The sequence below is a fragment of the Gorilla gorilla genome, chromosome 7, assembly GCF_029281585.2.
Source record: "Gorilla gorilla gorilla isolate KB3781 chromosome 7, NHGRI_mGorGor1-v2.1_pri, whole genome shotgun sequence".
Taxonomy (NCBI): Eukaryota; Metazoa; Chordata; class Mammalia; order Primates; family Hominidae; genus Gorilla; species Gorilla gorilla.
Window position 1 is genome coordinate 51,869,158 of NC_073231.2, and position 26,447 is coordinate 51,895,604.

General features: G+C 37.2%; 1 protein-coding gene and 1 pseudogene across 5 annotated transcripts in view; both read right to left on the bottom strand.

Moving 5' to 3' along the window:
* Window positions 1-26,447, bottom strand: part of C7H8orf34 (chromosome 7 C8orf34 homolog) — a 486,354-nt gene that overhangs the window by 299,536 nt on the left and 160,371 nt on the right. For all 5 annotated transcript variants that reach the window (XM_031013951.3, XM_031013950.3, XM_031013949.3 and 2 more), the window contains one exon: window positions 2,043-2,215. In XM_031013951.3, coding sequence (XP_030869811.2) covers window positions 2,043-2,215 — 173 coding nt within the window. The remainder of the gene's footprint in view (window positions 1-2,042; window positions 2,216-26,447) is intronic.
* Window positions 21,914-22,771, bottom strand: LOC109027901 (ret finger protein-like 4A; annotated as a pseudogene).

The following is a 26,447-nucleotide window of genomic DNA, read 5'->3' on the forward strand; positions in this document are numbered from 1 at the left end:
TAGCGTCAGCCTGTGCCTTTGTCACTCATGTAACAGATGTCAAACGACAACAAAAATGTGCCAGCCCCAGTGGAGAGGGTGAGGTGAAAAATGGATGGAGTCATGCTTGAAAATTAAGTTTTCTCTTTCAGGAGTCTAGGATATGATTTTGTCAGTTGGTCATTAAAGTATAGTACAGGTTCATTTCTATTTAAGGGTAAAAGCTAATACTATAGTTATGGACTCTGGAGCCATTAAAAAATTTTCTCCAACGATTTCTGCTTGATCCAAATCAAATCTAATGCTGTGTGAGTTGCTGGTATAAATTCAAAAATCCTATTTTGTATTAGAAGATGGAGAAAATATAGTTTCTAGCCCATGGTTTACTGCTGTTCCTGAAATTTAATTCAGATATGCATGTATTCTTTCTACTCTAATGGGGGCACCTGGGCAGAATTTCACCAGCTCTTTCTTGTCACAGTGTAATACCTCTATTTATAATTTAAAGACAGAGCAAAATAAAGCTGAAAAAAATTAAGACAAACATTTAAGAGACAGGTTCATGGACTGAGTTTTCTAGATAAGGGAGTCTGCTAGGATTAGAGAAAAGGTTCTCCCTTATTGAGTATTCAGGCGGGAATAAGAGCTCACTGAAGCTAGGAAGAAAATAGACTCACTGACACTTGAGATAAATAGTTCTGATTATTATTATGACTAAATGAAAGTACAATGAAAGTTGACATTTCTCTATTTTACATTTAAGAACTAAAGATCTACCAATGAATAAAGATAAAAGTCTAGTAGGTTTTATAAGCCTGGTATTAAAAAAATTACCCTCATTGACAGATGAAATTGATCTGGCATTTCACAAAGAAGGTAAATGGATCTTTATAAATGGTTTTCCTCTCCTCACACAGGACACTTCAACTATTTAAATAATTTAAAAGTTATTTCTCATGGAAATAGAATCAATTTTCTATAGGCCTGAAGCACATTAATGAGTATTCTGAATTTCCTTCCCTCCAGCCAAGTGATAAGTCACCGCAAAGAACCCCTGAAAGCTATTACATTGTAGAAAACACAATTTTCTTCTTGAGAAAGAACAGTTATTGGTTGCTGCTAAATTTAACATAGAAAATGCCAAGTTACTGTGGCTATGCTATGCACAGGAAAAACTCTTCTGTGACGGGCAGCTGGTAACACTCACAGAAAGCTTAAACTCCTGTCACATTTCCATTCATGAATATTTGTTTTTGCAATCTTGTCTAAGCCATGCCTCCCATGATATTTTTCACCCCAGATACTTTGCAGAAATTATCATTTTTGTTTTGAGTTTTACTCATTGCAACTGGTATTACAAAAAAAATTACTCTGAATATAGTTTTTCCAATAAATAAGATCTGGACATTTCAACATTAATTCACTATTACCAGCACATGGGCATGTAAAGTAAATCTCCTGCCACCATTTTGAGCATTAGGGGTCTGAGTAAAATCGAAGTATGGACTTTCACATTTACAAATAATAGCAGTTTCAAAAATTAAATGAAGAATATATACGTTAATAAATATATTCAATCATAGTTATCAACTCTAAACTTAAATGGTTCTAAGGATTCTCTCTCTTTATGGTCAATATTAACTTTGCCTCCTATGGTCTATTATACATTTAATAATTTTATTATCCCTGATGATTAACAATATCTTTCTGGTACATCAGAAGTCCCTCCTCTCCAATTCTTAACAGCCAGCCACTCTCTGTCCAATATTATAGTAGGTCTTGACTGGCAGCATATCTTGAAATTAATTCTCTATTTGGTTTTAGTAGCAAAGATATGGTGATCTAGATTTGAAGAAAAGAAATCAACACCAAAACTCCAAAGCAGGTCTGAAACTCTCATTTTAAGAGACAGCAACTGATGTTTTTATCCTATGTATAGACTAACATAATTTTCTATAAAAAATTACTAAAACGGATTTCATAAAAACCATGAACTTGGGTTTATTTTCCCTTTACCTTTTAATGACTAGTAATATAGAATCTCAGCAGACAGCTCATCTCACCTTCCTGCAGGGCTAGAGCCACTATCTTCACTTTCCCATTGGTCATTTTTGCTTCTTGGAATTGGAGGCTGTAGCATTTCAGCAGCTAGGGGATCAGCATCATTTTCTTCTCTACCAATCCATTCTCCAATCACACGGGGCCTCAGAAGAGAAGAATTAAATGTCACTGTTTCCTGAAGAGAAGAAAAGAATATGCTGTCTTAGATGGCTTTTTCTTATTAACAGGACAACAGGGAAATAAAGTTGCCTAGATATTTGACTGTCAAATGCTTTTGGTCTTTCTGAATTGATACAAAACTTCAGTTTCCTCCAACTCTACTAGATAGCTTGTTCTAGTGATTTATGCTAATTCCTAAGGTCACTGTGATAAAGGACCCAGGAGTGAAATCTTTGCTTTGAATTTGGAAGGCTGCAAGTGTGCTCTCAGGAAAGAGGTGTGGGATGAGCATTCAAGGCAGAAGGAAGAGTGTGTTGTAAACAGGGTGGCCCACATAGGCAGAGAGCTTGGTGTCACTGCTGGGAAATAGTAAATAATTGCCCAGGTAGAAACTGGGTTGGGGTCAGGGGATAGGGACAAGAAGAGATAGGGCTCGAAGGGTGTATTGCCTCCAACTGCAAAGCATTTTAGACATTTCAGGATCCAGTAGAAATTCGAAACACAGCAATATCAATGGCAGATATGTTATGCTAATTCAACAAATGTTAGTAATCTGTTTTCATGGACTCGGATATGATACAGCTATTAAAATACTATTGTAGTAGAATACTGAATACATGTATTGCTAGGGATTTTTTGTTATGTAAAAAAAGGGCAAGTTAAAAAGCAATACTTATAGTATAATCTAGATTTGTTTAAAAAATTCATATGAGTGTATATCTGTTTCTTGTTCACTAATTCACTCATTTCTTCACTCTCTAATATTTATTAAGACTTGCTACAGGCAAATAACTGCTTGATATGCTGAGGAAAACAATGGTAAAACAAGATCAAAATTTAATAGTGCCTTTATCTGAATGAAGGAACTACAGGTAATTTTAGTTTCTTCTTTTTGCGTTGCAACATCATTTCTATATTCTACAGTAAATATGTAATGAGAAAAATATATTTTTAATGCCTCTTCAGCTGAAAAATATAAGCCTTGCTTAAATATGTTTAGTGATAAATTTTACTATTACAATAGTCTTGAACAATTCTTTAAAAATTCAGAAGGTGGGCTGGGCGCGGTGGCTCACGCCTGTAAGCCCAGCACTTTGGGAGGCCGAGGTGTGCGGATAACGAGGTCAGGAGATCAAGACCATCCTGGCTAACACGGTGAAACCCCATCTCTACTAAAAATAAAAATTAAAAAAACAAATTAGCTGGGCGTGGTGGCGGGCACCTGTAGTCCCAGCTACTCGGGAGGCTGAGGCAGGAGAATGGCGTGAACCCGGGAAGTGGAGCTTGCAGTGAGCCGAGATCGTGCCACTGCACTCCAGCCTGGGCGACAGAGCAAGACTCTGTCTTAAAAATAAAAATAAAATTTAAAAAAACAATAAAAATTCAGATGGTGTTCTGAGTCTTCAGACTTCACAACATATTCTACATTTCAGTACAGAATATAATACAATATAATCTTACAGTACATACAATATAATATATAATCAACATACAAATATAATACCAAAAGCAACACATGAAATATGATTTAGAACATATTTGATGAGCATTTCTTCAAGTAATAGCAAGAGACAGAAAGGAACTACATATCTTAATATTGATCCAGCCTACATGAAAATACAGCAGATACATTTTAGGACCAGTGTTTGTAAAACTTAGTAAGTAATCTGAACTCTTTCTATACTTACATTCCTCACATCAGAAAATTAAAGCACTACAATGCATTTCAGCTGTAAAATAATGCAATCAAATGAATGTTTTCAAATAATCAGAAGGGCATATGCATCTGCCACAATTTAATATTATTTGAAGAACAGAAATTAAAATTAACAATACTGTTCAATTTTAAATCTGTATTTACTTTTTAAAGCAGATGACTGTGAAGACATGTTTTTGAATTTAAAAATCTATAAACACATTTATAACTTCAGAATACTTTTCCATCTGTAAGACTTTACAATGTTACTTATTCCTTGGATTTCATTTTCTCCAACTATAAAATGGGGATGATAAGAATTATAAAGCCTATTGTATCAAATGAATTAGTAAATAACATAGTTAAACCATAAAATTCTTCCCCCCCACCCCCAGGTGAAAGACCATTTTTTAAAAAATTTGTTTTGCTTTAATTTTCAAACCCTCAGGACTAATATTTTCATAAAATACCATGAAAATCAATAATCATAAACAACAATCTTTACAAAACAAAGTCATATAAAATATAAGCCAAGGGTTTTAAATCTGTTTTCATTCAACAAATATCAGATTGCTATAAAATTCACTAAATTCTCTCAATTCCTATACTTCTTTTATTAGAGAATAACAAAAGCAATTTAACTGGCTCTGCTTTGCAGGCTTTTAAAATAGAATTGCTGTGTGTCACTGTGTATTAAATGTTGTGTGTGGATGTCTTCTCAGTGAGCTACGAGGTCTCTGAGAAAAAACCATTATATATACACACATATGTATATGAAATTTGTATTTTAATTTTCATAACTTTCCAAAAGTAATACAGGTGTGTTCTGCATCTCCTGACTGACCAGAAAGTAGAGTTGCATGATGTAAGTGCCCAAGTTTGTGTTTATGTTTACAATTAAGTCGACAATGAGCACTATTACTTTGAATGTCAAGGTCTCATACATAAAGACCAAAGGAAGCTAAAGAATCTGATACTTCGAACAGTCACTTCTATTAAATGGGAAAGCTAAGCCTTAGATCTGTGTCTTTTAATTCTTACTTTAATATGCTTGACCGTAGTTTTACAATACATTTTTCATTTTGAAGCACATTTTATCATCGTACAATGTATGAGAAAAGAATAAAACCAGACCCTTGATTGCCACTGTTCTTTCAATCACAATTTATGTAACATATTCCCCTGTATCTACCACTTTTTTTTGCATACCTGCCTTTTTTTTTTTTTTTTTTTTTTTTGAGTCTTGCTCTGTCGCCAGGATGGAGTGTAGTGGCACGATCTCGGCTCACTGCAACCTCCACCTCCCAGGTTCAAGCGATTCCCCTGCCTCAGCCTCCCGAATAGCTGGGACTACAGGTGCACACCACCATGCCCAGCTAATTTTTGTAGTTTTAGTAGAGATGGGCTTTCACCATATTGGCCAGGATGGTCTCGATCTCTTGACCTTGTGATCCACGCACCTTGGCCTCCCAAAGTGCTGGGATTACATTCATGAACCACCGCACCCGGCCACAAATTTTAAGGCTAAATCAAAAGCCAATAACAGAATGTTCATAAAATCTACCTTGGACTATGAGTTTGGAGAGTTGGCATCTTTTTCTGGCTTGATATACTAGAGGCTGTCTGTTATTTAGGGCCCTAAAGGGAGGGTCAGAGGAAGCACATTAAATGTATTAAGTCTATGATCCATATTCTAAAGGTTTTTCATTGCTATTCTGTTTATTTTGAGGGAAGAGATACAAACATGTAAAGTACAAAATAAGATTATATATAAATTTATATATATATATAAATGGCCCCACATGTGTGTTTTGTAATTAAATATACTAGTTCAGAGAAGAGGAAGCTGAAGCTCAACATGGACTGCATTCAGCAGTGGTAGTCTCACCAAGGGACATGACCAAACTTCAGTATAAATTGTGCCTTCTTCCTTTTTTAAATTTTGGATTCAGGAGGTGCACATGTAGGGTTGTTTCATGGGTATATTGGGTGATGCTGAGGTTTGGGATACAGATAAACCATAAAATTCTGTGTATAAGCCAGATACAATTATTTAAGAGTGTGAACTGTATTCAAGTCATTTCTATATATTTGATGTATCACTGTGGAATGGACAAATTGAGTAAGAATAGATACATGGTAGTCAATAAGGGCAGAGAAACAGAACAGGGAATTGACAGTGCAGATTTTCATCCTATAAAGTTTCATTTTATAGATGTTATATTTAAAAGGTTGAATAATTAATTCAATGTTATTAATCTCATTTACTTATGGGGCAGAATTGGGCTTGGAGATTTGTCTAGCTATAGGCTCAAAGTAGATGGGACTTGAAACAAAGAAATGAACAAAGAAATTGACCACTGGAACAACAGAAATAGATGAGTTTAGGCACTGTAAGCCAAAGAGTGAAAAAGGTTTTAGAGTTGGGTATGATCAGAAAGTGGAGAGCAGTAGAGAATCAGAACTAACTCCCTGGTTGCTCACTAGGAAATCAAATGCAATGGTAGATGTATTGCTATGGAAAAGTAGAGCACAGAGAGAGAATAAACGGTGTGATATTCAGGATGTTTAACTCCACCTGGTGTAGAAATTTAGTGAGAAATAGCTGACAAGCAAAGCAATACTAAGAGCTGCAAACAGAGTCAGAGGAGTTAGGAAGTGAATATTTTACAGGTGAAAAATGGGGCTCTATTATATTTTTCTAAATTCACAAAGCTCTTTATATTCCTCACATTCTAGTGTTGATGAAAAATGGAAGCAAACACTTTCTCCTTTTAAAAATGTATATATCTCTGAAAAATTTTGAATATAGCCTTTTTACACACAGTAGATCAAAGTAGCAGAGTTTTGGTTATATTATTTATATTTGATTAAGCTAAGTAAACATCCTTCCATAGATCTTTATGAAAGGGTTTTAGTGAAGAGAGCAGTTCTAAACACTTCATATAACATAACACAGCAATCCATGGCAAAAGTAATTTAAAAATGTAAACGAATTAAAAATTATTTTGAAAATATTTTAAATACATGGGTAAAAAAACATTTAAAATTTCAGAGATAAACTTTTAAAATCCTAATTATTCTTTAGTAATGTAAAAATACATGTTCCTTTGCCCTTTCAAGTATAGAGGTCCCTAGGTTTTGACGTTCTTAAGCAAGTCAGCATAACTTTAATAAGAAAAGCAGGCAGGGTGTGGTGGCTCACACCTGTAATCCCAGCAATTTGGAAGACCAAAGTGGGCAGATGACAAGGTCAGGAGTTCGAGACCAGCCTGACCAACATTGTGAAACCCCATCTCTACTAAAAATAAAAAAAATTAGCTGGACGTGGTGGCACACGCCTATAATCTCAGCTACTCGGGAGGCAGATGCAGGAGAATCACTTGAATCTGGGAGGAGGAGGTTGCAATGAGCCAAGATCATGCCACTGCACTCCAGCCTGGGTGACAAAGAGACTCCATCTCAAATAAATAATAAATAAATAAATAAATAAATAAATAAATAAATAGCATTCCCAGTCAAAAATTCTCTCAAAGCTTACAAATTTCTGCAGTATGGCTTATCAGCAAGAAGCTCACCTATCCAGGAAATAGTTACCTTGTCCTAGGCTCTCTCTCCAAGAGGTCTGCTTTCAGTGGTTATTCCAAGAGTTCAACTACTATGACCACTGGTTCTCAGCACAGCACTTGATTATACTCCAAGTTATGTGACTCTATTTCCTCTTGTTAATAAAACTGGATGTTTATGGAAGGCTGACATCATATCTTAAACTCCTTTGCTCCCCTCATAATAAATAGCATAATTCTGATTTCATGAAAATAAACACGAAAAGATGTGTTGAACGAATTTTTAAAATCCTCAAGAATGAAAAATAGTGCATATGCAGTGAATTATGAAGTATCTCTACATCTAACCAAAATCATGTAAATGATTCCCAGACAACACTGATTAATGTGCTTTTTAAGCCATATAAGAAGAATGTCTACAAGATGGTCATTTTTTTAAATGAAATATTTCTTATAAACTCTTAAGGTTTGGATAAATTATTTTGATCCTGCTATTTCAAAAAAGGAAGTTTTTGGAACATAATTCTGTTACACAAACACATTAGATGTTTGGAATAGATAATAAACATCTATACACATTGATCTATACACATCAATATACACATTGAATTCAAGTTAGGGATTAAAGATGGTAATGTAAGCAGACTGTTAGCTCTTTTCCCACTAGCTCTTATTCTTTGTAATAATTCGTGTGAACTGATTCATACATAGTACAATTTGTGTGTACTGGCTGAAGGCCAGTACATCACATCAGCTGTTGAAAAGAGTATTCAAAGAATTTTTAATCTTTAATGATATTTACTTAACAGAATGCATTCTTCCCAAAAACTTTATACTACATTCAGTGAAAAACCTGGAACCATCTGTGTCTTACTAGTCAATATGTTAAAACTGTAATATGAATAATGTAAAAGGAGAAAATTGCTTTTATTTTACTCAGAACATATTAATGAGATGATTGTTGCTCTTGAGTTTTGTTACTAAGTTTCAACTTTGTTTGCATATACTTTTCACAATATCAATTATAAATGGAGTGCAAGGACATAAGATCATTTGGGTTTACACTGCTTTAAGATGGTTAACGTTGGAAAGTTTATGAAACACAGGCCAATCTTGCTGATTTGTATCTACCCACACTTAAGTGGTGAAGATGAGAAATTATCTTCTATAAAAAAAAAAAAGAGAAATTATCTTCTATATCTCATAGCATGTAATTTACATAGAGCAGCTGGAGAAAGAAGGGAAAAAGGGAGGGCTGTAGGCATTACAGGAAAAAGACAAAAAAAAAAAAAAACTAAATAAGTGAGGTCAGATCTCAGAACTCAGGTTCTATTCCTACATTGTTTAGAAAGGCTTCCCAAATAATTAAACTACTTTTTGAAAATCGTATGACTGACAAAAATTGTATATATTTAAGGTGTACAATGTGATTTTTTAAATGTACATATATAGCATGAAATGATTACAATAATCTAGCTAATTAAAATAATTAAACTACTTTTTATCATGTGCACTTAGTATATTGAACATGTATACACTATTCAATTGTTTCAATGCCAGCTTTCTCATTCTGACTCATATCTGTTCCATTCCCCCCTGTTCATTTTGTTTGCTGATTCCCATAATCTCTTCCTTAAAATTATCTCCTACTATAAAATTGCACTCCCGTCCTTGATGAAATTCTATTTTCTTATATTTCTCTTATTGTGTTTCTGCCTGATCCACAAATACCCCAACTCCAACTATTTGGGTAACTGTTACACTGTTGAATGAAAATAAGACCATTATAGAAAAAATTTTATGGACTACAAAAGCCCAGTCACAAAAGCCAGGTAGCCATGTCCTATAGGCTAGAAAAGCAAATTATACACTATCTTAATAAATAATTTAAATAATTTTTGCACTGCTATTTCTCCTCATATTACGGGCTGGATATTCTGAAAATACTCTTCAAAATATTTAATACTTCTAGCTGAAATGGAACAAGACATCATTTGAATGCAAAGCTTAGGAGAAAATAACTTGTGGGAAAAGAAGGGAAACCATCAGAAGGGAAATCCAAGTCCAGACTAAAAATGAGAGGGAGCTGATGCAAGCAGCTGCCCTGTACACGTTGACAGATCCCTGGTTGCCTTGAGCCTTTGCCTTGCATGATAATACCATTAGTGGGTGGTAGAATGATAGACTTAATGGCCCTGATTCTTCACCTTCCTGCATCTGAGACAGCCAGGTAGGAGGGTATCCTCAGAGAAACCCCAACCAGCCTGAGCACTGGGGTGGAGAAACAGAGGTTCAAAACATTTGCAGCAGGGAGGAGCCTGTCCCCTCCTCATCCTGTGTGGAACCTGGGATCTGAACTGTGAGGTGGGAAGCACTCTAGCAGGGACTCTGGCCTAGTGAGAGTCCCTGTTTCCACCTTTTACTCCTTTTTCACCCAATAAAACCATGTCTTACTCACCATTCAAATTGTCTGCGAGCCTGAATTTTCATGGCTGTGGGACAAAGAACCTCATCTTTAACTGAACTAAGGAAAAGTCCTGCAACATTTTTGATGCCCAACATGGGGCTTGAGAAATGGTGAGTAAAATGGGGACTCAAAATCTCTTCCTGTTGCTTCTAAGCCTTTTCATCCTTAGACTTCTGAGGGTAGCGGAAACCATGCCCCCACCCCTCATCACTCCTGGGCTTTTTCATGGCCTTTTCCTTCCTTTTCTGGGACACACTGGCAAGCAGCAGCTCCCTGCCACTCCCTGCTCCCTGCTAGGGCTGGGATCACATGGCCCAAAGGTCCCACACAGCCAGCTGTCTGGTTCCCAGCCATGTGCTGCCACTGTGTTCCCCTTCCCTGGACAAGGGGTTCAGCTTCATTGGACAGTAATTAAGCATTTCTCCTGGTGGAGGAACCACTTGCCTAAGAATAAGAGGTTCTTCACCAGGCATATTTAAGCTGTTTGTTTTTTTCTTCTCCTTCTCTACCCCGTCAGCAGTTAACTTTTATTTTTTATTCCTTTTAGAAGACGTTTTTACTAGGCCAGGCCCCACAAGTATCACTGTTTATATTCTCTGCAAAGTTTTGATTGTGAAATCAAGCCTCTGTCTTGTTTTACATCCTGAGGGCATGGCTTGTAACTCCGGTGGCAAGGCTTTGTTTAGCAACCCTACCTTAGAGAATAAGTTCCTTTCTGGTTTGACATCTGCAGGTACTCCTAGCCCTGCCTCTTCAAGGATCCCACCCAGCAACTAGGTTTTCTTCTTCCTGTCTGTGTCTGTACTGTGTATGATGTCTGTAATAAGAGCTCCTAATTAATTTGGCCTAAAGAAAGACAAGTGCTTGGATCAAGTATTTTTTCAAGGGAAGCTAAAAGCTGTGGTACCTTTCAGTTCATGTGACTTTAATCTTTCAGAAATAAAAACAGCCTTAAAGGTTATTGGTAAAATGCAGGGATCATTAAAATGTAATGTAGGTGAACTAAAATATGCAGGTCAGATGAAAGGTTTGCTAAGTGTTTTGAGGTTACAAACTGCTTTTTTGGTTTTGAAACTATTTGATGTGCCGGCTTCACAATTGGTAAGGCCTGGGGACATATGGAACTAATCACGCCCTTAATTATGCTGGAGTCAAACCTTGGCTGCACTTAGCACACAATTAAAGCAATTTACCAAGTTTTACCTTAAAGTCAGAAATTGCTAGGAGTTACAATTATAACATGTAATTGAGACTACTGGAAATAGATTTACATGCAAGGTGTGTAAGAACAGTAAAATTTGTTGTTGGTGGTTTTTTTTTTTTTTTTTTTGGTAAAAGGTTATAAGAAGGTATGGAAATGTAAATTTTTGCCTAGGGTTAAAGGACTGCTTTAAATTAGATAGGAAAAGCTAACAGTTCAAACAAGTGGTGGAAGAATTCTGAAAATTAATCTTGCAGAAGAGGTTCTCTGTGTGAACATATTGACTAAATATGTTATATTTAGTTATAAAAGGTTATAAAAGGTTTTTACTTATTTAAAATTTCTGATTCATCATTTTGGCAAAATAAATAATTTATGATAATGTGGAATTCTATTTCATAATATCGGGTGTTTTAAATCTCGAACATATTTGACAGCCTTCCCCAAATCAAACTTCATTTTCAAAATTGTTTTCCCTGACACCTGGCTTTTTGAATGGTTCAAAGGGCCCCTGAAACATCCAGAAAGAAAGGTAAACAGGATTATTTAACATGTTTAGGTACACGGGATTGCCAAAATGATGTTCAATTCTTCTTTAGGTTATATTTTTGTGAATAATGCTAATGTATGTTCCAAAATTGTATGGGATTTCTAAAATTCTAATGTCTAAGTATATGCTATCAATCATAATTAACGTTGTTATGTTAAGTTATGGTAAACCACAAAGATAACCAAACTTCTTTGTCAGTTGTGTTTCTAACTGTAACTATCCTGGACATTTTGCTATTCACAGACAATTATTGTCTTGTTTTAATCCTTTTCAAAAGATGGTTGAGAATAAGCCATAGAAATTTAACAGGTGCTCCCAAATACAGGCTTCTGATAAATTTGAAGATTGTGACATTTGAACAAAGAAAAAAAACGCTTCATAAAGAGCTGAAGTGTTCACAAATATCAAGCAAAACCAGAGTTCACTAAATGGACTAAAATCAGAAAGCTGAAGCAACCTTTTTGACTTTTGCTTGGAATATTGCTGATCCATATTTTGTTTTTCAGAGTCAAGGAAGCTTATTTTGAACTATTTACAGCCTTTAATAATTGAGTAAGTTATACTCTTACAAACAAAATTTGGAGCATGTTTGTTTCTCTCTGCCTGGTTCTTCTAGAATTTGGAAACTATCCATGAGTATTCTTAACTTATGGCATTGTTAAATTTAGTGAACCCCAAGTTTCTCTTCAAAGAATCAGCACGTCAGTATGTTCAGCCCTCTTATTTTCTATTCTCCATTTTAAAATTTAACTTCCTGGTTCTCTTCACCCCTTGCCTCTAGTTTCAGTAAAAAACTTTCCTGCCAGTTCTAATCAGTAATTCACATATGTTCCCCTGGTCATCTGCTTTGACCTGAGTCACCGCTGGTCACCTGCTCCATCCTGACTCATCCTGAGTCACCTGTTCTGTAACTGTCCTTCCCGCCAAACTACTCACTGCCCCCACTCCAACTAGTACCCCTGCTCTCTTTAAAATAGCCAGTCGAAATTAGCTTAGACGGCGGTGCAGCCCAACCCTAGTCAATAGGCGAATGACACAGCAGTAGGGGCTACTTGCATCAGGAATAAAAACCCCTTCTCCTCCCTTGTTCAGGTGTGCTCTCACCATTGCTCCATCCAAGAGGCGCACCATTCTATAGAAGTAAAAATTGCCTTGCTGAGAAAACTAAATTTATGTTTGAGTGCTATTTCTTTGGCAGCACCAAAAAATTTATTTATAACAGCAATATAGTTGTTTGCATCAGTGCCATAAGAATCCATTTTTCTTTTGCAACAGGACACAATTGGAGAAAGTGGTTATTTTACCAAGGCTTTGACTGGAAGAGTATGCTTCCCTTTAAGGAGTCAATCTCAGCTTGCAGAGCCAATATAAGCCCACTGGGGAGACTGGCCTCATACCCTCATCTATGCAGTCCCTGTACAGGGTTCCTGACATATGGTCAGTGAAGAATGTCACTTTCTAACAGGCCGAGGAGATCCAAGTTTATCTTCAGACCTTAAGAGAAGAGGATCACACAACTCACAGGTATTGGAGAATACCCAACCCATGGCTTGGATGGGTTTTAAAGGCCTTATCTGAGATTCCTTGGGGGGAACAGAGTTCCCTCAAAGCCAATCCAAAAGGCCTATGTAGAAATAATTATTCTTGCTGTACTTTATGCAAATAATCAGGCCAAGTATAAGATTAAAGTCTATTTTGCAAACAACTCGGTCCTATTATGATTTTTTTTCTCAACATAAATGAGGACAGGAAAGACAGAAATCATGTTTCAAAACTTATCATACATTTGTCATTAAATTCTAAACTCACTAGTTGTTTTTCAGTTTTTGCCTACATTTTAGACTAACCCTGCTTGTTCCTGTGAGCCAACCAGCAATCTCTGGTGGCAGCTCCAAAAGAACAAGAGGAATAGCTAATGTAAAAACCTGGGTTAATATTCTAGTTCTGAGTAATTATCCTGCAAATCCTGCCAGGTGATGGGATAAATAGGATGCCCATCCCTCAGAGGTTTCCTTTTGGGAAAGTAAGACCAAGGGAGCTAACCAAAGCCAAGCACCATCCACCCAAATCCTACAAGCATAACTATAGTTACCAGTTTTCTGGGTCTATCATAAGACATCCTTTCCTCTCCCTTGGGGGAGAAGGACTCAGTTCTGCAATTTCACCTTGGTATTTGGCTTACGATAGGGAGTGCATGCAACTCCCCAAGGCACATTTTGTCCCAGACTCAATTCCAAGCTTTGGGTCAAAGCCCTAAGAAAAAAACTGGATTTACAGGATCCAGAGGCAGACAACGACAGATGTTAAAAGGCACAGCACAGGTGAGCATGGCTGATTCCTGCCAATTAAGGCAAGCCCAAGCTTCCTGTTCCATGGATAAAGGCCACATTAGTATCCACGGCATAAATGAGTCCTAGGAAATTTGAGCCTACCGACAGCAGGGAAGATAGGTTGTATGTGGATAAAAGCAGATGATTCCACCCCCTTGGCCCCCTGCTTCATGGGTGCAAGTCACTTTGACACCCATGACAGCATCTGCCATGGTCTCCAGGATTCAGGCATGCAAGGATGAAAGACGGAAAGAGGATGCTCTTCCTTCTCTCCCTCACTTACCCCAGGTATCTGCTAGGAAGAGAAGGAAACCAGGGATGCCTTTTCCCCTCTTTCTAGATGGGTTAGCCATTCATCTTCAGTCTGTACCCCTTTCAAATGCATCTCAAATCCCTGGGACTCCTTTAAAAAATGCCTTCTTTTTTCTTTCTCCTCTGTGGTTCTCTCTTCCAAACAGGTAATTGTGTCTCTGTACTATGAGACACACACCTCAGTGCATCCTCCAAACTGGGAGAACTTAATTTCCCAAGTCTTAAATTGGTTGGCTTAGGAGCTCAGGGGAAGGGAACCCAGAAGCCCAACATGCCAGCAAAAGGATAAAGTTTTTTTTTGCCAGAAGGGCTTTTGGCTTCCCTCTCCCTGTGCACACTGCTAAAAGGCCTTGGGATTTTTGAGCTGTCCTTAGCTCCCCTTGTTTTGCTTTGATACATGCTTTCTAATAACCCAGTTTGTCTGCTCTTGCCTTCAGGCAATCAAACTCCAAGCAGTCATGCAGCCAGAGCCTTTGACAACGGCCCCTTCTGCTGGAACCCTCAGATTGGCCTCTGAGGGAGCTCTGACTGCCATTTTCCCCCAACACAGTGCCCCCTGTCAGCAGGAAGGAGTTAAGATTGGTCTTTATCCTTATCCTTATTTTAACAGCAGTTAGATGTACTCTTTAGAGGGGGGAATGAGACAGCCAGGTGGGAGAGGGGTCCCCAGAAAAACTCCAACTGACCTGAGCACTGGGGTGGAGACCCAGAAGTTCACAACATTTGCAACAGGGAGGAACCTGGCCCCTCCTCTTCCTGTGTGGAAACTGCAATTCGAACTGAGAGGCAGGAAGCACTCTAGCAGGGACTCTGGCATAGCGAGAGTCCCTGTTTCCCCCTTTTCTTCCTTTTTCACCCAATAAAACCCTGTCTTATTCACCATTCAAATTGTCTGCAAGTCTGAATTTTTGTCGCCATGGCTTCCAGATGCCTTGCATTTTTTGACTTGCTCTCTTGCATTTCTGTCATCCCCTTGAGAAAGACACACCTATGCTTGTCCGCCAGTCTCAAAAGGCAGATGCAAAACATTTGGAACAGACTGAAGTCACTCTGGACAAGCCCAGGTTATATCAACCGACAGCCAGCCAACCTCTGGACACATGAGAGGGCCCAAATGAGACCTGTTGAGCCCATCCAGCCAAGAACCAGCCTAAATCAGCCAAACCCCAGGAAAGTAGGAGAAATATTTATTGTATTCAGCCACTGAGTTTTGGAGTAAATTAGTATGTAGCTATGGCTAAATGAGGTAGAAATTTATCCTAGAAGTAGAGTGTTGACTAATAAAAGCCCAAAATATATGCCACTGATTTTGGGATATAGTTGCAAGGGAGGCTATAAAAATGTAAGAAAATTATTATGAAAGTTTGGAAAAATGGAGACCAGTGTTATGTGCCATTAAAGTGTTTGGTAAAATGATCATCTATGATAACTTGGAAGATAGAAAGAGAACCTAATAAATTTTCAAAATTGGGCAAGAAGGAAAAGTATTGCAAATATTATCCACTTGATTTTAGCTACATATGATGAGTGTCTTCAATAAATAGATGAGCTTAGAAAATAACTGGCCAATTTGCAAGCAAAACTCACAAAAAAACATTAAGAGTCTGGCTGAGTTTCTTATCTCTGGTCTTTCCAGACAAATAGTTTAAGATTAATATATATCTTTGTGAAAATATTAAATTCACGGCCTTGCCAGAAAGATAAGGCCTTAGGGTAAAGAAGAGATCAAGGATGTAACTATAAGACCCTTTATTAAGACCTCTGAAAATAACTGAAATGGTGCCTATTCAAGGTGTTTCACAACACCTAAATTACCAGTAATTAAATCTAGAAAAATAGGCTTGTCTTAAAAATAATTATGGATATAGTTTTTCACATAAGAAGAAGAGAGGAATCAAACTATATAAAGAAAATCCATAAATTATTTGGGACAATTTGACTGACAAAAGCATCAGCCTGGAGTTAAAGGGGCTGAAACTGTTTCAGATATAAAAAGCCCTCTGGGCCCCCAGTTTTCTACAGTAAGTAAGTAAGCTGAGGAAGTTGCTCAAAGGCATCTTTTCCAATGTCCTCTTAGAAGTGGCCAAAGAGGTTAACAAAAAGGAAAGAAACTTCCAGAGGGTAAAGCCAAGAGCTGCGGAGAACAATAAATGGAGACTCTCAGGGAATCCAGTTCCCACTCTCTGGGTGCAATTAAGGAATACCCCCACACTCCTGGGTAAAAAGATCTGATGACATTTGCCCAGCAAGATTTCAGAATTTCTATGAGCCAGTGGTTTGTATGAACCTCCCCTTTTCTAATGGTAGTGTTTAATCTGATTATCTCATGTCAGTCTCATCATCTAATGGAAACAAACAAACAAACAAAAAACTGTCTTTTTTAATATAGAGAAATTAAGATAATTCAGAGACAAGTAATAAACCAATGGGTGCAGCAAGTTTACTGGATTTAAGATAAAATTACAAAAATCATTTTTATTCCTATTTGCCAATAAATGTAACTTATAAAACAGATAGGAAATTTATAATAATAGCCAAAAATACAAGATGCCAAGGAATCAATTCAATAAAAATTTGCATGACCTTATTTCAAATCTAGTAAAATTTAATTAAATGGAATGATGCTATATTCATAGGTAGGATGACTCAGAAAGGTGAAGATGTCAATTCTCCCATAACAGTCTAAAACACAATGTAACTCCAAACTCAATAGAATAACAGAAATAAGCAATTAGGCCAGTGGAAGAAAACAGAGGGCTCAGAAACAATGTAAGTGGCAGAAAAAGCATGCATATCAATGGACAAATGACAAACTTCAAAAATGGCTCTAGAAAACTTATCATCCATGTGAGGAAAAATATATTCCAACTTCTCACCATATTAAAAAAGAGATGTGGTAGATTAAAGATCAAAATGTGAAAAACAAAACTTCTAGAAGAAAAGAAAAAACAGTATTTTTATGACTCCAAGTAGGAAAGGATTTCTAAAACAAAGCATCAATACCACAAGTTAATGTTAAACATTTATATTAATAGAAGGCACTATTTAAAAAGTGATGACAATCCTCCAAATTAGGAAATAATTGAGACATGTATACTAACAAAGGTTGGCATCCAGGATATATAACAAACTCACACAAACTCAAAGAAAAGAAATGAGCAATAAAAATGGGCAGAAAAATAATCAGGCATTTAACTTTGTTGTTAAAAATTATGAAACTGCATAGCCAGATGCAGTGGCACGTGACTGTAGTCCTAGCTACTCAGGAGGCTAGGGCAGCATGATTGCTTAAACTCAGGAGTTCAAGTCCAACTTGGGTAATATAGTGAGACCTCATCTCATAAAATAATTATAAAATTACTAATTAAATCTATGAGAAGCAATTTTCATTAAAATGTTGGATAACAGACAATGTTGGCCAGGATCAGGAGTTAAAAAAATTATGAACTGTTGGTGGGAGTATACATTGATACAATCTCTTTAGAGAGAAATTTTGCATTATCTAATAATAAAATCTACATGATGTAAATGCCATATTGCTGAGAAAGTCATCTTCTAATTTTGTATCTGAGTGTGTGTGTGTGCATGCACATATGTGTGTGTGTGTGTGTAGTAACATAACAAAACCAAAAAAAAAAAAAAAAACTCCAAGGGGATAAAGTTAAAATTCAGAATAGAGATGGAGTTGGCTACCATCCAATAGAGGTTGATTTCATTGATGAGTTATTTTTAGCTACATGGTAGTTACCTAGGTGCTCATTATATTATTCTTTATATATTTTGATGCATGATACAGTCATAACAACTTTTGAAAGTAAAAAAAAAAATTGCTAGATTAATTGAATTCCAACTAGTTCAGTTTTTCAGTTTTGGTTCAGATATATTTTTATTCCTCAGTTAACTTCAATACCTCTCCCTTGCCTGATTCTCAGCCAGTCATGTTGCTCATTCTTTCAGTGAGAAAACGAAAGCAATCAGAAGAGAATTTGTTCAACTTCTTACCACCAAACCCACCAGCTACTGGCATTCTTTGAGTGAATGAAAGAATGATACAAAATTCAAGTAATAATGATCTAATATTCAATAATACATTATCGACATAATTAGTCATTTAAAAATGTAAATAAAAGCTACAATGAAATACTACTTCACTCTCGTGAAGATGGCTATAATTTCAAAGACAAACCATAACAAATGATGGCCAAGATGTGAACAAATTGGAACGCTCCATACTTGCTGGTGGGAATGTAAAGTGGCACAACCCCTGTGAAAATCAGTTTGGGGCTAGGCATGGTGGCTCACCATGCACTTTGGGAGGCCAAGGCAGGCAGATCACCTAAGGTCAAGAGTTCGAGACTAGCCTGACCAACATGGTGAAACCCCGTCTCTACTAAAAATACAAAACTTAGGCCAGGCATGGTGACTCACGCCTGTAATCCCAGCACTTTTGGAGGCTGAGGCAGGTGGATCACCTGAGGTCAGGAGATTGAGACCAGCCTGGCCAGCATGGTGAAACACCATCTCTACTAAAATACAAAAATTAGCCGGGCATGGTGGCGGGCACCTGTAATCTCAGCTACTTGGGAGGCTGAGGCACGAGAATCGCTTGAATGCAGAAGGTGGAGGTTGCAGTGAGCCGAGATCACACCACTCCACTCCAGCCTCGGCGACAGAGCAAGACTGTCTCAAAAAAAAAAAAAAAAAAAATTAGCCAGGCATGGTGGCACATGCATGTAATGCCAGCTACTCGGGAGGCTGAGGCAGGAGAATCGCTGGAACCCAGAAGATGGAGGTTGCAGTGAGCCAAGATCGTGCCATTGCACTCCAGCCTGGGTGACAGAGCAAGACTCTGTCTCAAAAGAAAGAAAAAAGAAAAAAAAGAAAATCAATTTGGCAGTTCCTCAAAAGTTTAAACACAGAGTTACCATATGACCTAGCATTTCCTATCCTCTGTATATACCTCAAAGAAATGAAACGACATGTCCATACAAAAACCTGTACACAGATATTCATAGAAACATTATTTATAATGGCTGAAAAGTAGAAACAACTCAAAGATCCATCAACTGATGAATAAGAAAATGTGGCATACCCCTACAATGGAATATTATTCATCAATAAAAAGAAATGAAGTACTGAGACACAACAACATAGACAAACCTTGAAAACATTATTCTAAGTAAAAGAAAACAGTCACAAAAGGTCACATACTATATGATTACATTTATATGAAATTTCCAGAATAGAAAAATTTATAGAAACAGAAAATAGATTAGTGGTCGTCTAGGGCTGAGGAGTTGGAGGGACTGGGGAGTGAGAGTAACTGCAATGGATAGAGTTTCTTTTGGGGATGATGAAATTGTTCTAAATTTAGGTTGTGGTGATGATTGCACAACTCTGTGAATATCCTAAAAACTACTAAACCATATACTTTAAAAGGATGTATTTTACGATATGTGAATTATATTTCAATAAAGCTGTTAAAATAATACATGAAATTCATTTTCCCTTTTACAGTAGACTAATTAACTAAATCCAGATCTAACTGGGTCTAACACTATAGTATGGACTTGGAGTGACACAAATGAAGGATCAGAACCCAGGAGGTGAATGTTTATTCCACGTCTATGAAGTACTAGTTTTGAGATCTTGAGCAAATCACTGAGTCACTTTGGCCTCAGTTTTCTTATTTGGAAAAAAAAAAAAGAAAAAGAAAAGAGCACAACTACTCCATTGGACCATTTTGAGAACTAAATTTAATAGCACATCCTAAAAGCACCTCATATGTTTCCCAACAGGTGCCCAATATTCTCTCTTCTCCCCTTCTTTCCTATCTTCTGCATCCTACCTATGATCTAAAACTTTTTACTCTTTATTATGAAAATGTTCATACAAATACAAAAGTGGAAAGATAAATGAATGCCTTTGTACCCACACACATTTTCATCAGTCATCAATTCAAGGGTAAACTCACTTCATTTTTATCTGCGACCCCCACCCCACCTGGCACATCCCTTCTACATTCCCCCTTCCTTGCCCAGATTATGTCAAAGCAAATCTCATTCATCATATCATTTGTAAATATTCTGGTATGTACTTTTTTTTGGTAAACAAATGTAATAGTATTAACATAGATAACAATAATACTCTAATATAAACAAATATTTAATTAGCTTTCCAATATCCCTGTTTATCTAGGAAAATTATCTCTGGAGAAGTCAGGCTAAGCAAGACTCCATACACTGCAACTGATGGACAGTCTTTTACATTTCTCTTAATTATTACATTTCTCTTAATCTATAGCTTCTATTCCTCTGCTTCCATTTTTCTCTTATGCTTTTTGTTGTTCAGAAAACCTGGGCCTTTTGAGCTTTTTATCTTGTAAGTTTTCCACAGTCTGTATTTTCCCCTTTACATTCTTGTGATGTGGTTTGAAACGTTCCTCTGCTCCTTGTAATTTCCATAAACTGGTAGTTAGATCTGGATTAAAGTTTTCTGTTGTTTTTGTTTTTGCCAATACTACTTGAGAGAGTATGGTTTTCGTTTCATCTGGAGGCACATAATGTCCCACTGATTCTTCAGTGATGTTGGCAGCATTGATAATTATTGCTAGATCCATTAATGTACTACCATTGCCAAATGGTAATTGTCTAATTTCATAATTCCACATTCATTTATATACTGGAATACTTCCGTAAAGAGAAATTTCCTGTCCTCAAATATTTGGCTACCTTTAAGTGTAATTTGTATAGGAAAAGCAGATCAAATGTTTGATTTTTTCCCTCTACTTTTACTAATTTTTAAAAATAAGAACTTGGTCCCCTAACATCTCCCAAAAATGACTAACGATGGCTTTTTTTTATGAACATGTGGATTTTAAAATATTTGCTATAACTCACTATATTGAGGTTATTATTCTTACTCATCTTTAAATCCTCAACTCTTCCCAGTGGAAGATTACTTATGCTAGCTCCGAGCTTTTTTGACAAAATCTTAGTGATCTTTGGTAGTGTTTTTGCCTTCTGGTACAAGATAGAGCTATTTCAGGCACTTTTTGTATATTCCTTGCTCCAGACCTGGAATCAACCATTATTCAAAGGGAACCTGATTCCTCTTAATGTGAAATGGTGAAACCGCATCTCTACTAAAAATACAAAAATTAGCCGGGCATGGTGGCGTGCGCCTGTAATCCCAGCTATTCAGGAGGCTGAAGCAGGAGAATCGCTTGAAGCTGGGAGGCGGAGGTTACAGTGAGCTGAGATCACGCCACTGCACTCCAGCCTGGGGACAGAGCGAGACTGTCAAAAAACGAATAAACAATCAAACAAACAAAAAACATCCTTAAAGACGAGAATCTGAACACACACACACACACGGAGTACTAATTCTATTGGGTTGGTAATAAGTGGATAAACTAAGAAATATATTTTTTTTGAAATGTCAAAATATTTACTTATTGAAGAAAGCAACATGACAACAAAATTGACTGATCTTTCCCTTCTACCCTTTGTACCTATGTGTATCTAGCAGAAAATTCTTAGCTCTGGCTATGGGCATACAGAAACTTCCTATTGATGATTATATTCAAATGTTTATTTACTTTCCCCAGAATAAATTGGGGGACTGGCATTGTCTGGATTGATCACGGGACAGATACTCACAAAGCTCCATCCTGAGTTTCATGTTTATGAGCAAAAAATGGACACAGTGGCTAAAAGAAATTTTGTTGTGTGTGTAGATATGGCACCTATCACTAACGTTATTAAAAAAAATGAAACCCATGCCTATATCCAGGAAAATTCCCACTCTGTGCAACTGGGGACTCACCTCTAGAGAACAGGCAAAGGCATAGTGCTGGCAGCAAAGACCTTTCCTTTTCTGGAACCTACAGTCCAGAAGCCTTGTTCTGAAGAAAGTACAATGTCCCCTGTTGATTCACAGATTCCTTACAAATGCCCACATCCCATACTTTGCTGGTGCCCACATCCACCTCCCAGTAACAGTGGCTGGAAGTGAAGCCGGGGCGCCCAGGACACACAGTGCAGAGTTGAACCTCTCAGCTTGCTCCTTCCTATTCTGGCTGAAATTCCCAAATGGACACTACTTAGGTCTTCAGAAATGGTGAGATGGTTGTTGGCTGTGTCCACATCCAAGGTCATATCCACTTGAAACTTCTTCATCCTTGGGTTCATAGTTAGAATAGATTTCAGCTTGAGCTCTAGTTCCTTGATCATGGAAACCAGTGCCCTCAGCTTGAACTTGGGCTTGATGTTATTCTTAGGAGAGACCACAGAGCAGAAGGGGCACAGTAAACCTTCCCCATGGGGCTCCTTCTGCAGTGAACTGATGCATTGGAGGCAGAAGGCATACCCACATTTCAGTGGCACAGGTTCTTCAAGATCATTTGGACAGATGGGACATCTAATTATTTCTTTGAAGTGTTCAGCCATGGCAAATGTCTCTTATTCCCAAGCTTCTCCCTCTGCCTCCCTGTCCGCAGTGGTTTGTGCAGACAGCTCAGATCGAGAAGTATCTATTTTAAAATTTTTTTTAATATAATTCAGACTTCCAGAAAAGTTGCAAAAAGAAAAAAAAATCTGTATACCCTTCCCCTGATTTGCCCGAATGTTAATTGTTAATGTAATAATGTCAAACACTGTTGGTTCGTATTTTGCATTACTATTTTGGTTGACACTTTGCCTTACCATTTTTTTCTCTCTCATCTGTGTGTGTGTTGAGGGGTGGGTGGTTGTGAGTGTGGATGTGTGTGGGTGAGTATTCTCTTCTTTACATATAAAATTTCCTCAGAACCACTGGAAAGTAAGTTGCAGATATGATGCTCCTTTGTCCCTAAACACTTTAGCGTATAGGACATTTTCTTATATGGTCAAAGTATAATAATACAATACTAATGCACCAACCTTGTTTAAATTTCCCCAATTATCAGAATACTGTTGTTCATGGTAAAAGAATATCCTGGATCCCACGTGGCATTCAACTGTCATTTTAAAAAATCTCCTTTAACCTGAAAGTGTTCAGGCTTTCTTTGATCTATGACCTTCATGTTTTTGAAAAGTATGGGCCAGTTATTTTTTAGAAGGTCCCTCAACTGGTGTTTTCCAATGTTTCCTTATGATTATATTCAAGTATGCACTTTGAAAAGAATAACACAGAAGTGATATATTTCTGTTAGGCCATTTTTATTACTATAAAGGTATACCTGAGTCTAGGTAATTTATTTTAAGAAGAGGTTTAATTGGCTCATGGTTCTGCAGGCTGTATAGGAACCACGGTGCTGGCATCTGCTTCTGGTGAAGTCTTCAGGAGTCATGGCTGAAGGCTATGCATAGCCACCATTTCACATGGCTAGAGCGGGAGCAAGAGAGTGAGGAGGAAGGTTGCACATACTTTTAAACAACCAGATCTCACATGAACTAACTGAACAAGAACTAACATCATCAAGGGAATGGTGCTAAACCATTCATGAGGGATCCGCCCCCAATCCAATCACCTCCCACCAGGCCCCACCTCCAACATTGGGGATTACATTTCAACTTGAGATTTGGAGGAGACAAACATCCTATATCAATATTCTTTTCACATCAAAAGACACATGATGTTGATTTTTCTCTCACTGAAGGTATTAACCTTGATCACCTGGTTCAGGTGGTATCTTCCAGGTTTCTCCAGTGAAAAGTTGCTCCTTTTGTTAATTAACAAGTATCTTCTGGGGAATATCTTGGAATTCACCAAAATTTTACCTACGAATTTTAACATCCTTTGCTGACACCTGACTGCATCAACTACTATGACGGTTGCCAATTTGTGGCTTTCTAATTCCATCATTCCTTCTAAATTTATTTGTTGGTAGTGTACTATGCATCCTCCTTCACCTAATGCATGGATGTATGGCTGTATGTATATCAGTATGGACATATGGATTATTATTTTATTTAATGGGCTATAACACATTTCCATTATTATTTATTTTTATGCTTGAATTTTCCCAGATTTTGCCAGGAGAAGCCCGGATAATCTGGCTCCTGTGTCCTTTTGACAAGTCCCATCATTATTTGAATGTATCTTTGATTTCTGGCACTAAAAAATATTCCAACTATGCAGCCATATAAAAGAACAAAATCTTGTCCTTTGCAACAACATGGATGCAGCTGGAGGCCATTATCCTAAGCGAATTAATGCAGGAACAGATAACCAAATACCACATGTTCTCACTTATAAGTGGGAGCTAAGCATTAGTCACACATGGCCATAAAGATGGGAACAACAGACACTGGGGACTATTAGAGTGGGGAGAGAAAGAGAGGGGCAAGGGCCGAAAAACTACTCATTGGATACTATGTTCACTACCTGGTTGATGGGATCTTTCATACCCCAAACCTCAGTTTCACGCAATACACTCATATAACAAACCTGCACGTGTACCCCCTGAAGTGATTTTTAAAAAAAGATATTCCAGACTCAACTTGTACTTTCTTAGTGCAGTCCCAGATTCAGCCATTTCTCCAAGGAGACTTGATTCCCTTTAAAAGAAAATGCTATTTAGAAAACAATCTCTGGGCTCTAGTTGTGCTGACAGCCACTAGAATGTGCATTTTATTTTTTAAAAGAAAAAATACTGGGTTCTTAATGGTATTTCTGATTTGAAATCAGGATTATAATATTTTTACTTAAATTTATTGACCTTACATTTTATATATATATATATATATATTTCTTTTCCCCTATGCCAAAAATTCTAGTTCTTAAAGATACCAACATAATTACTTCTTCTGTATATCATGCAAAGCACACACAATAGTCTCATTATGATTATATCAGCACTATCATTAACAACACGATTACTAAAAACACTTTCAGACTGTGGGGCTGTTCTCCCTGTCCTTAGAGTACCTCCCACTAGAGACAATCAAATCACTGTCGATAATGGCTTAGAGTAATTCATCTCAGCATGTTTATGCCAAAAAATTGAAATGCAGTTGTGCTCACTTGTTCCATTTCATTTTGGATAATAATAAATTACTGTTTTAAGATTTAATATTTAAGTTGTTCCAAAGTCAAATATTCAAAATTCTAAGAGGGCAAGCTTCTATCCCTATCTTCTCCTCTCTTTACCTTTCTTTATTTCTACCCCCATACCATCTCTTCTGCCATAGGCAACTTTTAAAAACAATTTGATGTGTGTGCATATGCATGTGCGTGTGTGTATTTTACAGTAGGGCAGGTTTTGCTGTTGTTGCTTTAGTTTTCACAGAAGCAAATGTGGGCTGGGCACCGTGGCTCATGCCTGTAATCCCAGGACTTTGGGAGGCTGAGGCGGGTGGATCACCTGCGGTCGGGAGGTCGAGAGCAGCCTGACCAACATGGAGAAACCCCATCTCTACTAAAAATACAAAATTAGCTGGGCATGGTGGTGCATGCCTGTAATCCCAGTTACATGGGAGGCTGAGGCAGGAAAATCGCTTGAACCCGGGAGGCGGAGGTTGCAGTGATCCAACATCGCACCATTTCACTCCAGCCTGGGCAACAAGAGCGAAACTCCATTCCCCCCACCCCCCCCCAAAAAATAGAAGCAAATATGTATCTATATTTTCATTACACTTACTTAGATGAATGGTAGCATACTAAGAACACATTTCTCTCCCTTCCTTTTTTCATTTAGCAATATATTATCCCAGGGGTCATTCCTTAATACACAGAGATATCCTTTCATTTGGATAGCTGTATAGTACTGTCTTGTATGGATATACTGTAATTATCCAGTATTTTTATTTTAATGGACATTTTGGTTTTTCTACTCTTTTGTTATTAAAATAGTATGACAAGGTACAGCCACACATATAGGTCTTTTTGTATTTTTGCTAGTGTGTCTTTGGAATAGATTCATAGAAATAGGATCATTTCATCAAAGAATAATTGCACATATAATGTACTAGATATTGTAAAATTTCCCTGCATAGTGTTTGTAGCATTTTGCATTCCCACTAGCAATGTGTGAAATTGTCTGTGTTTCCAGTGCCTCACCAACAGAGTATCTGACAAATGGGGATTTTTGTTAATCTGCCGGGTAAGCAGTAATGTTTAATTTGCATTTATCTCGTTTTGAGC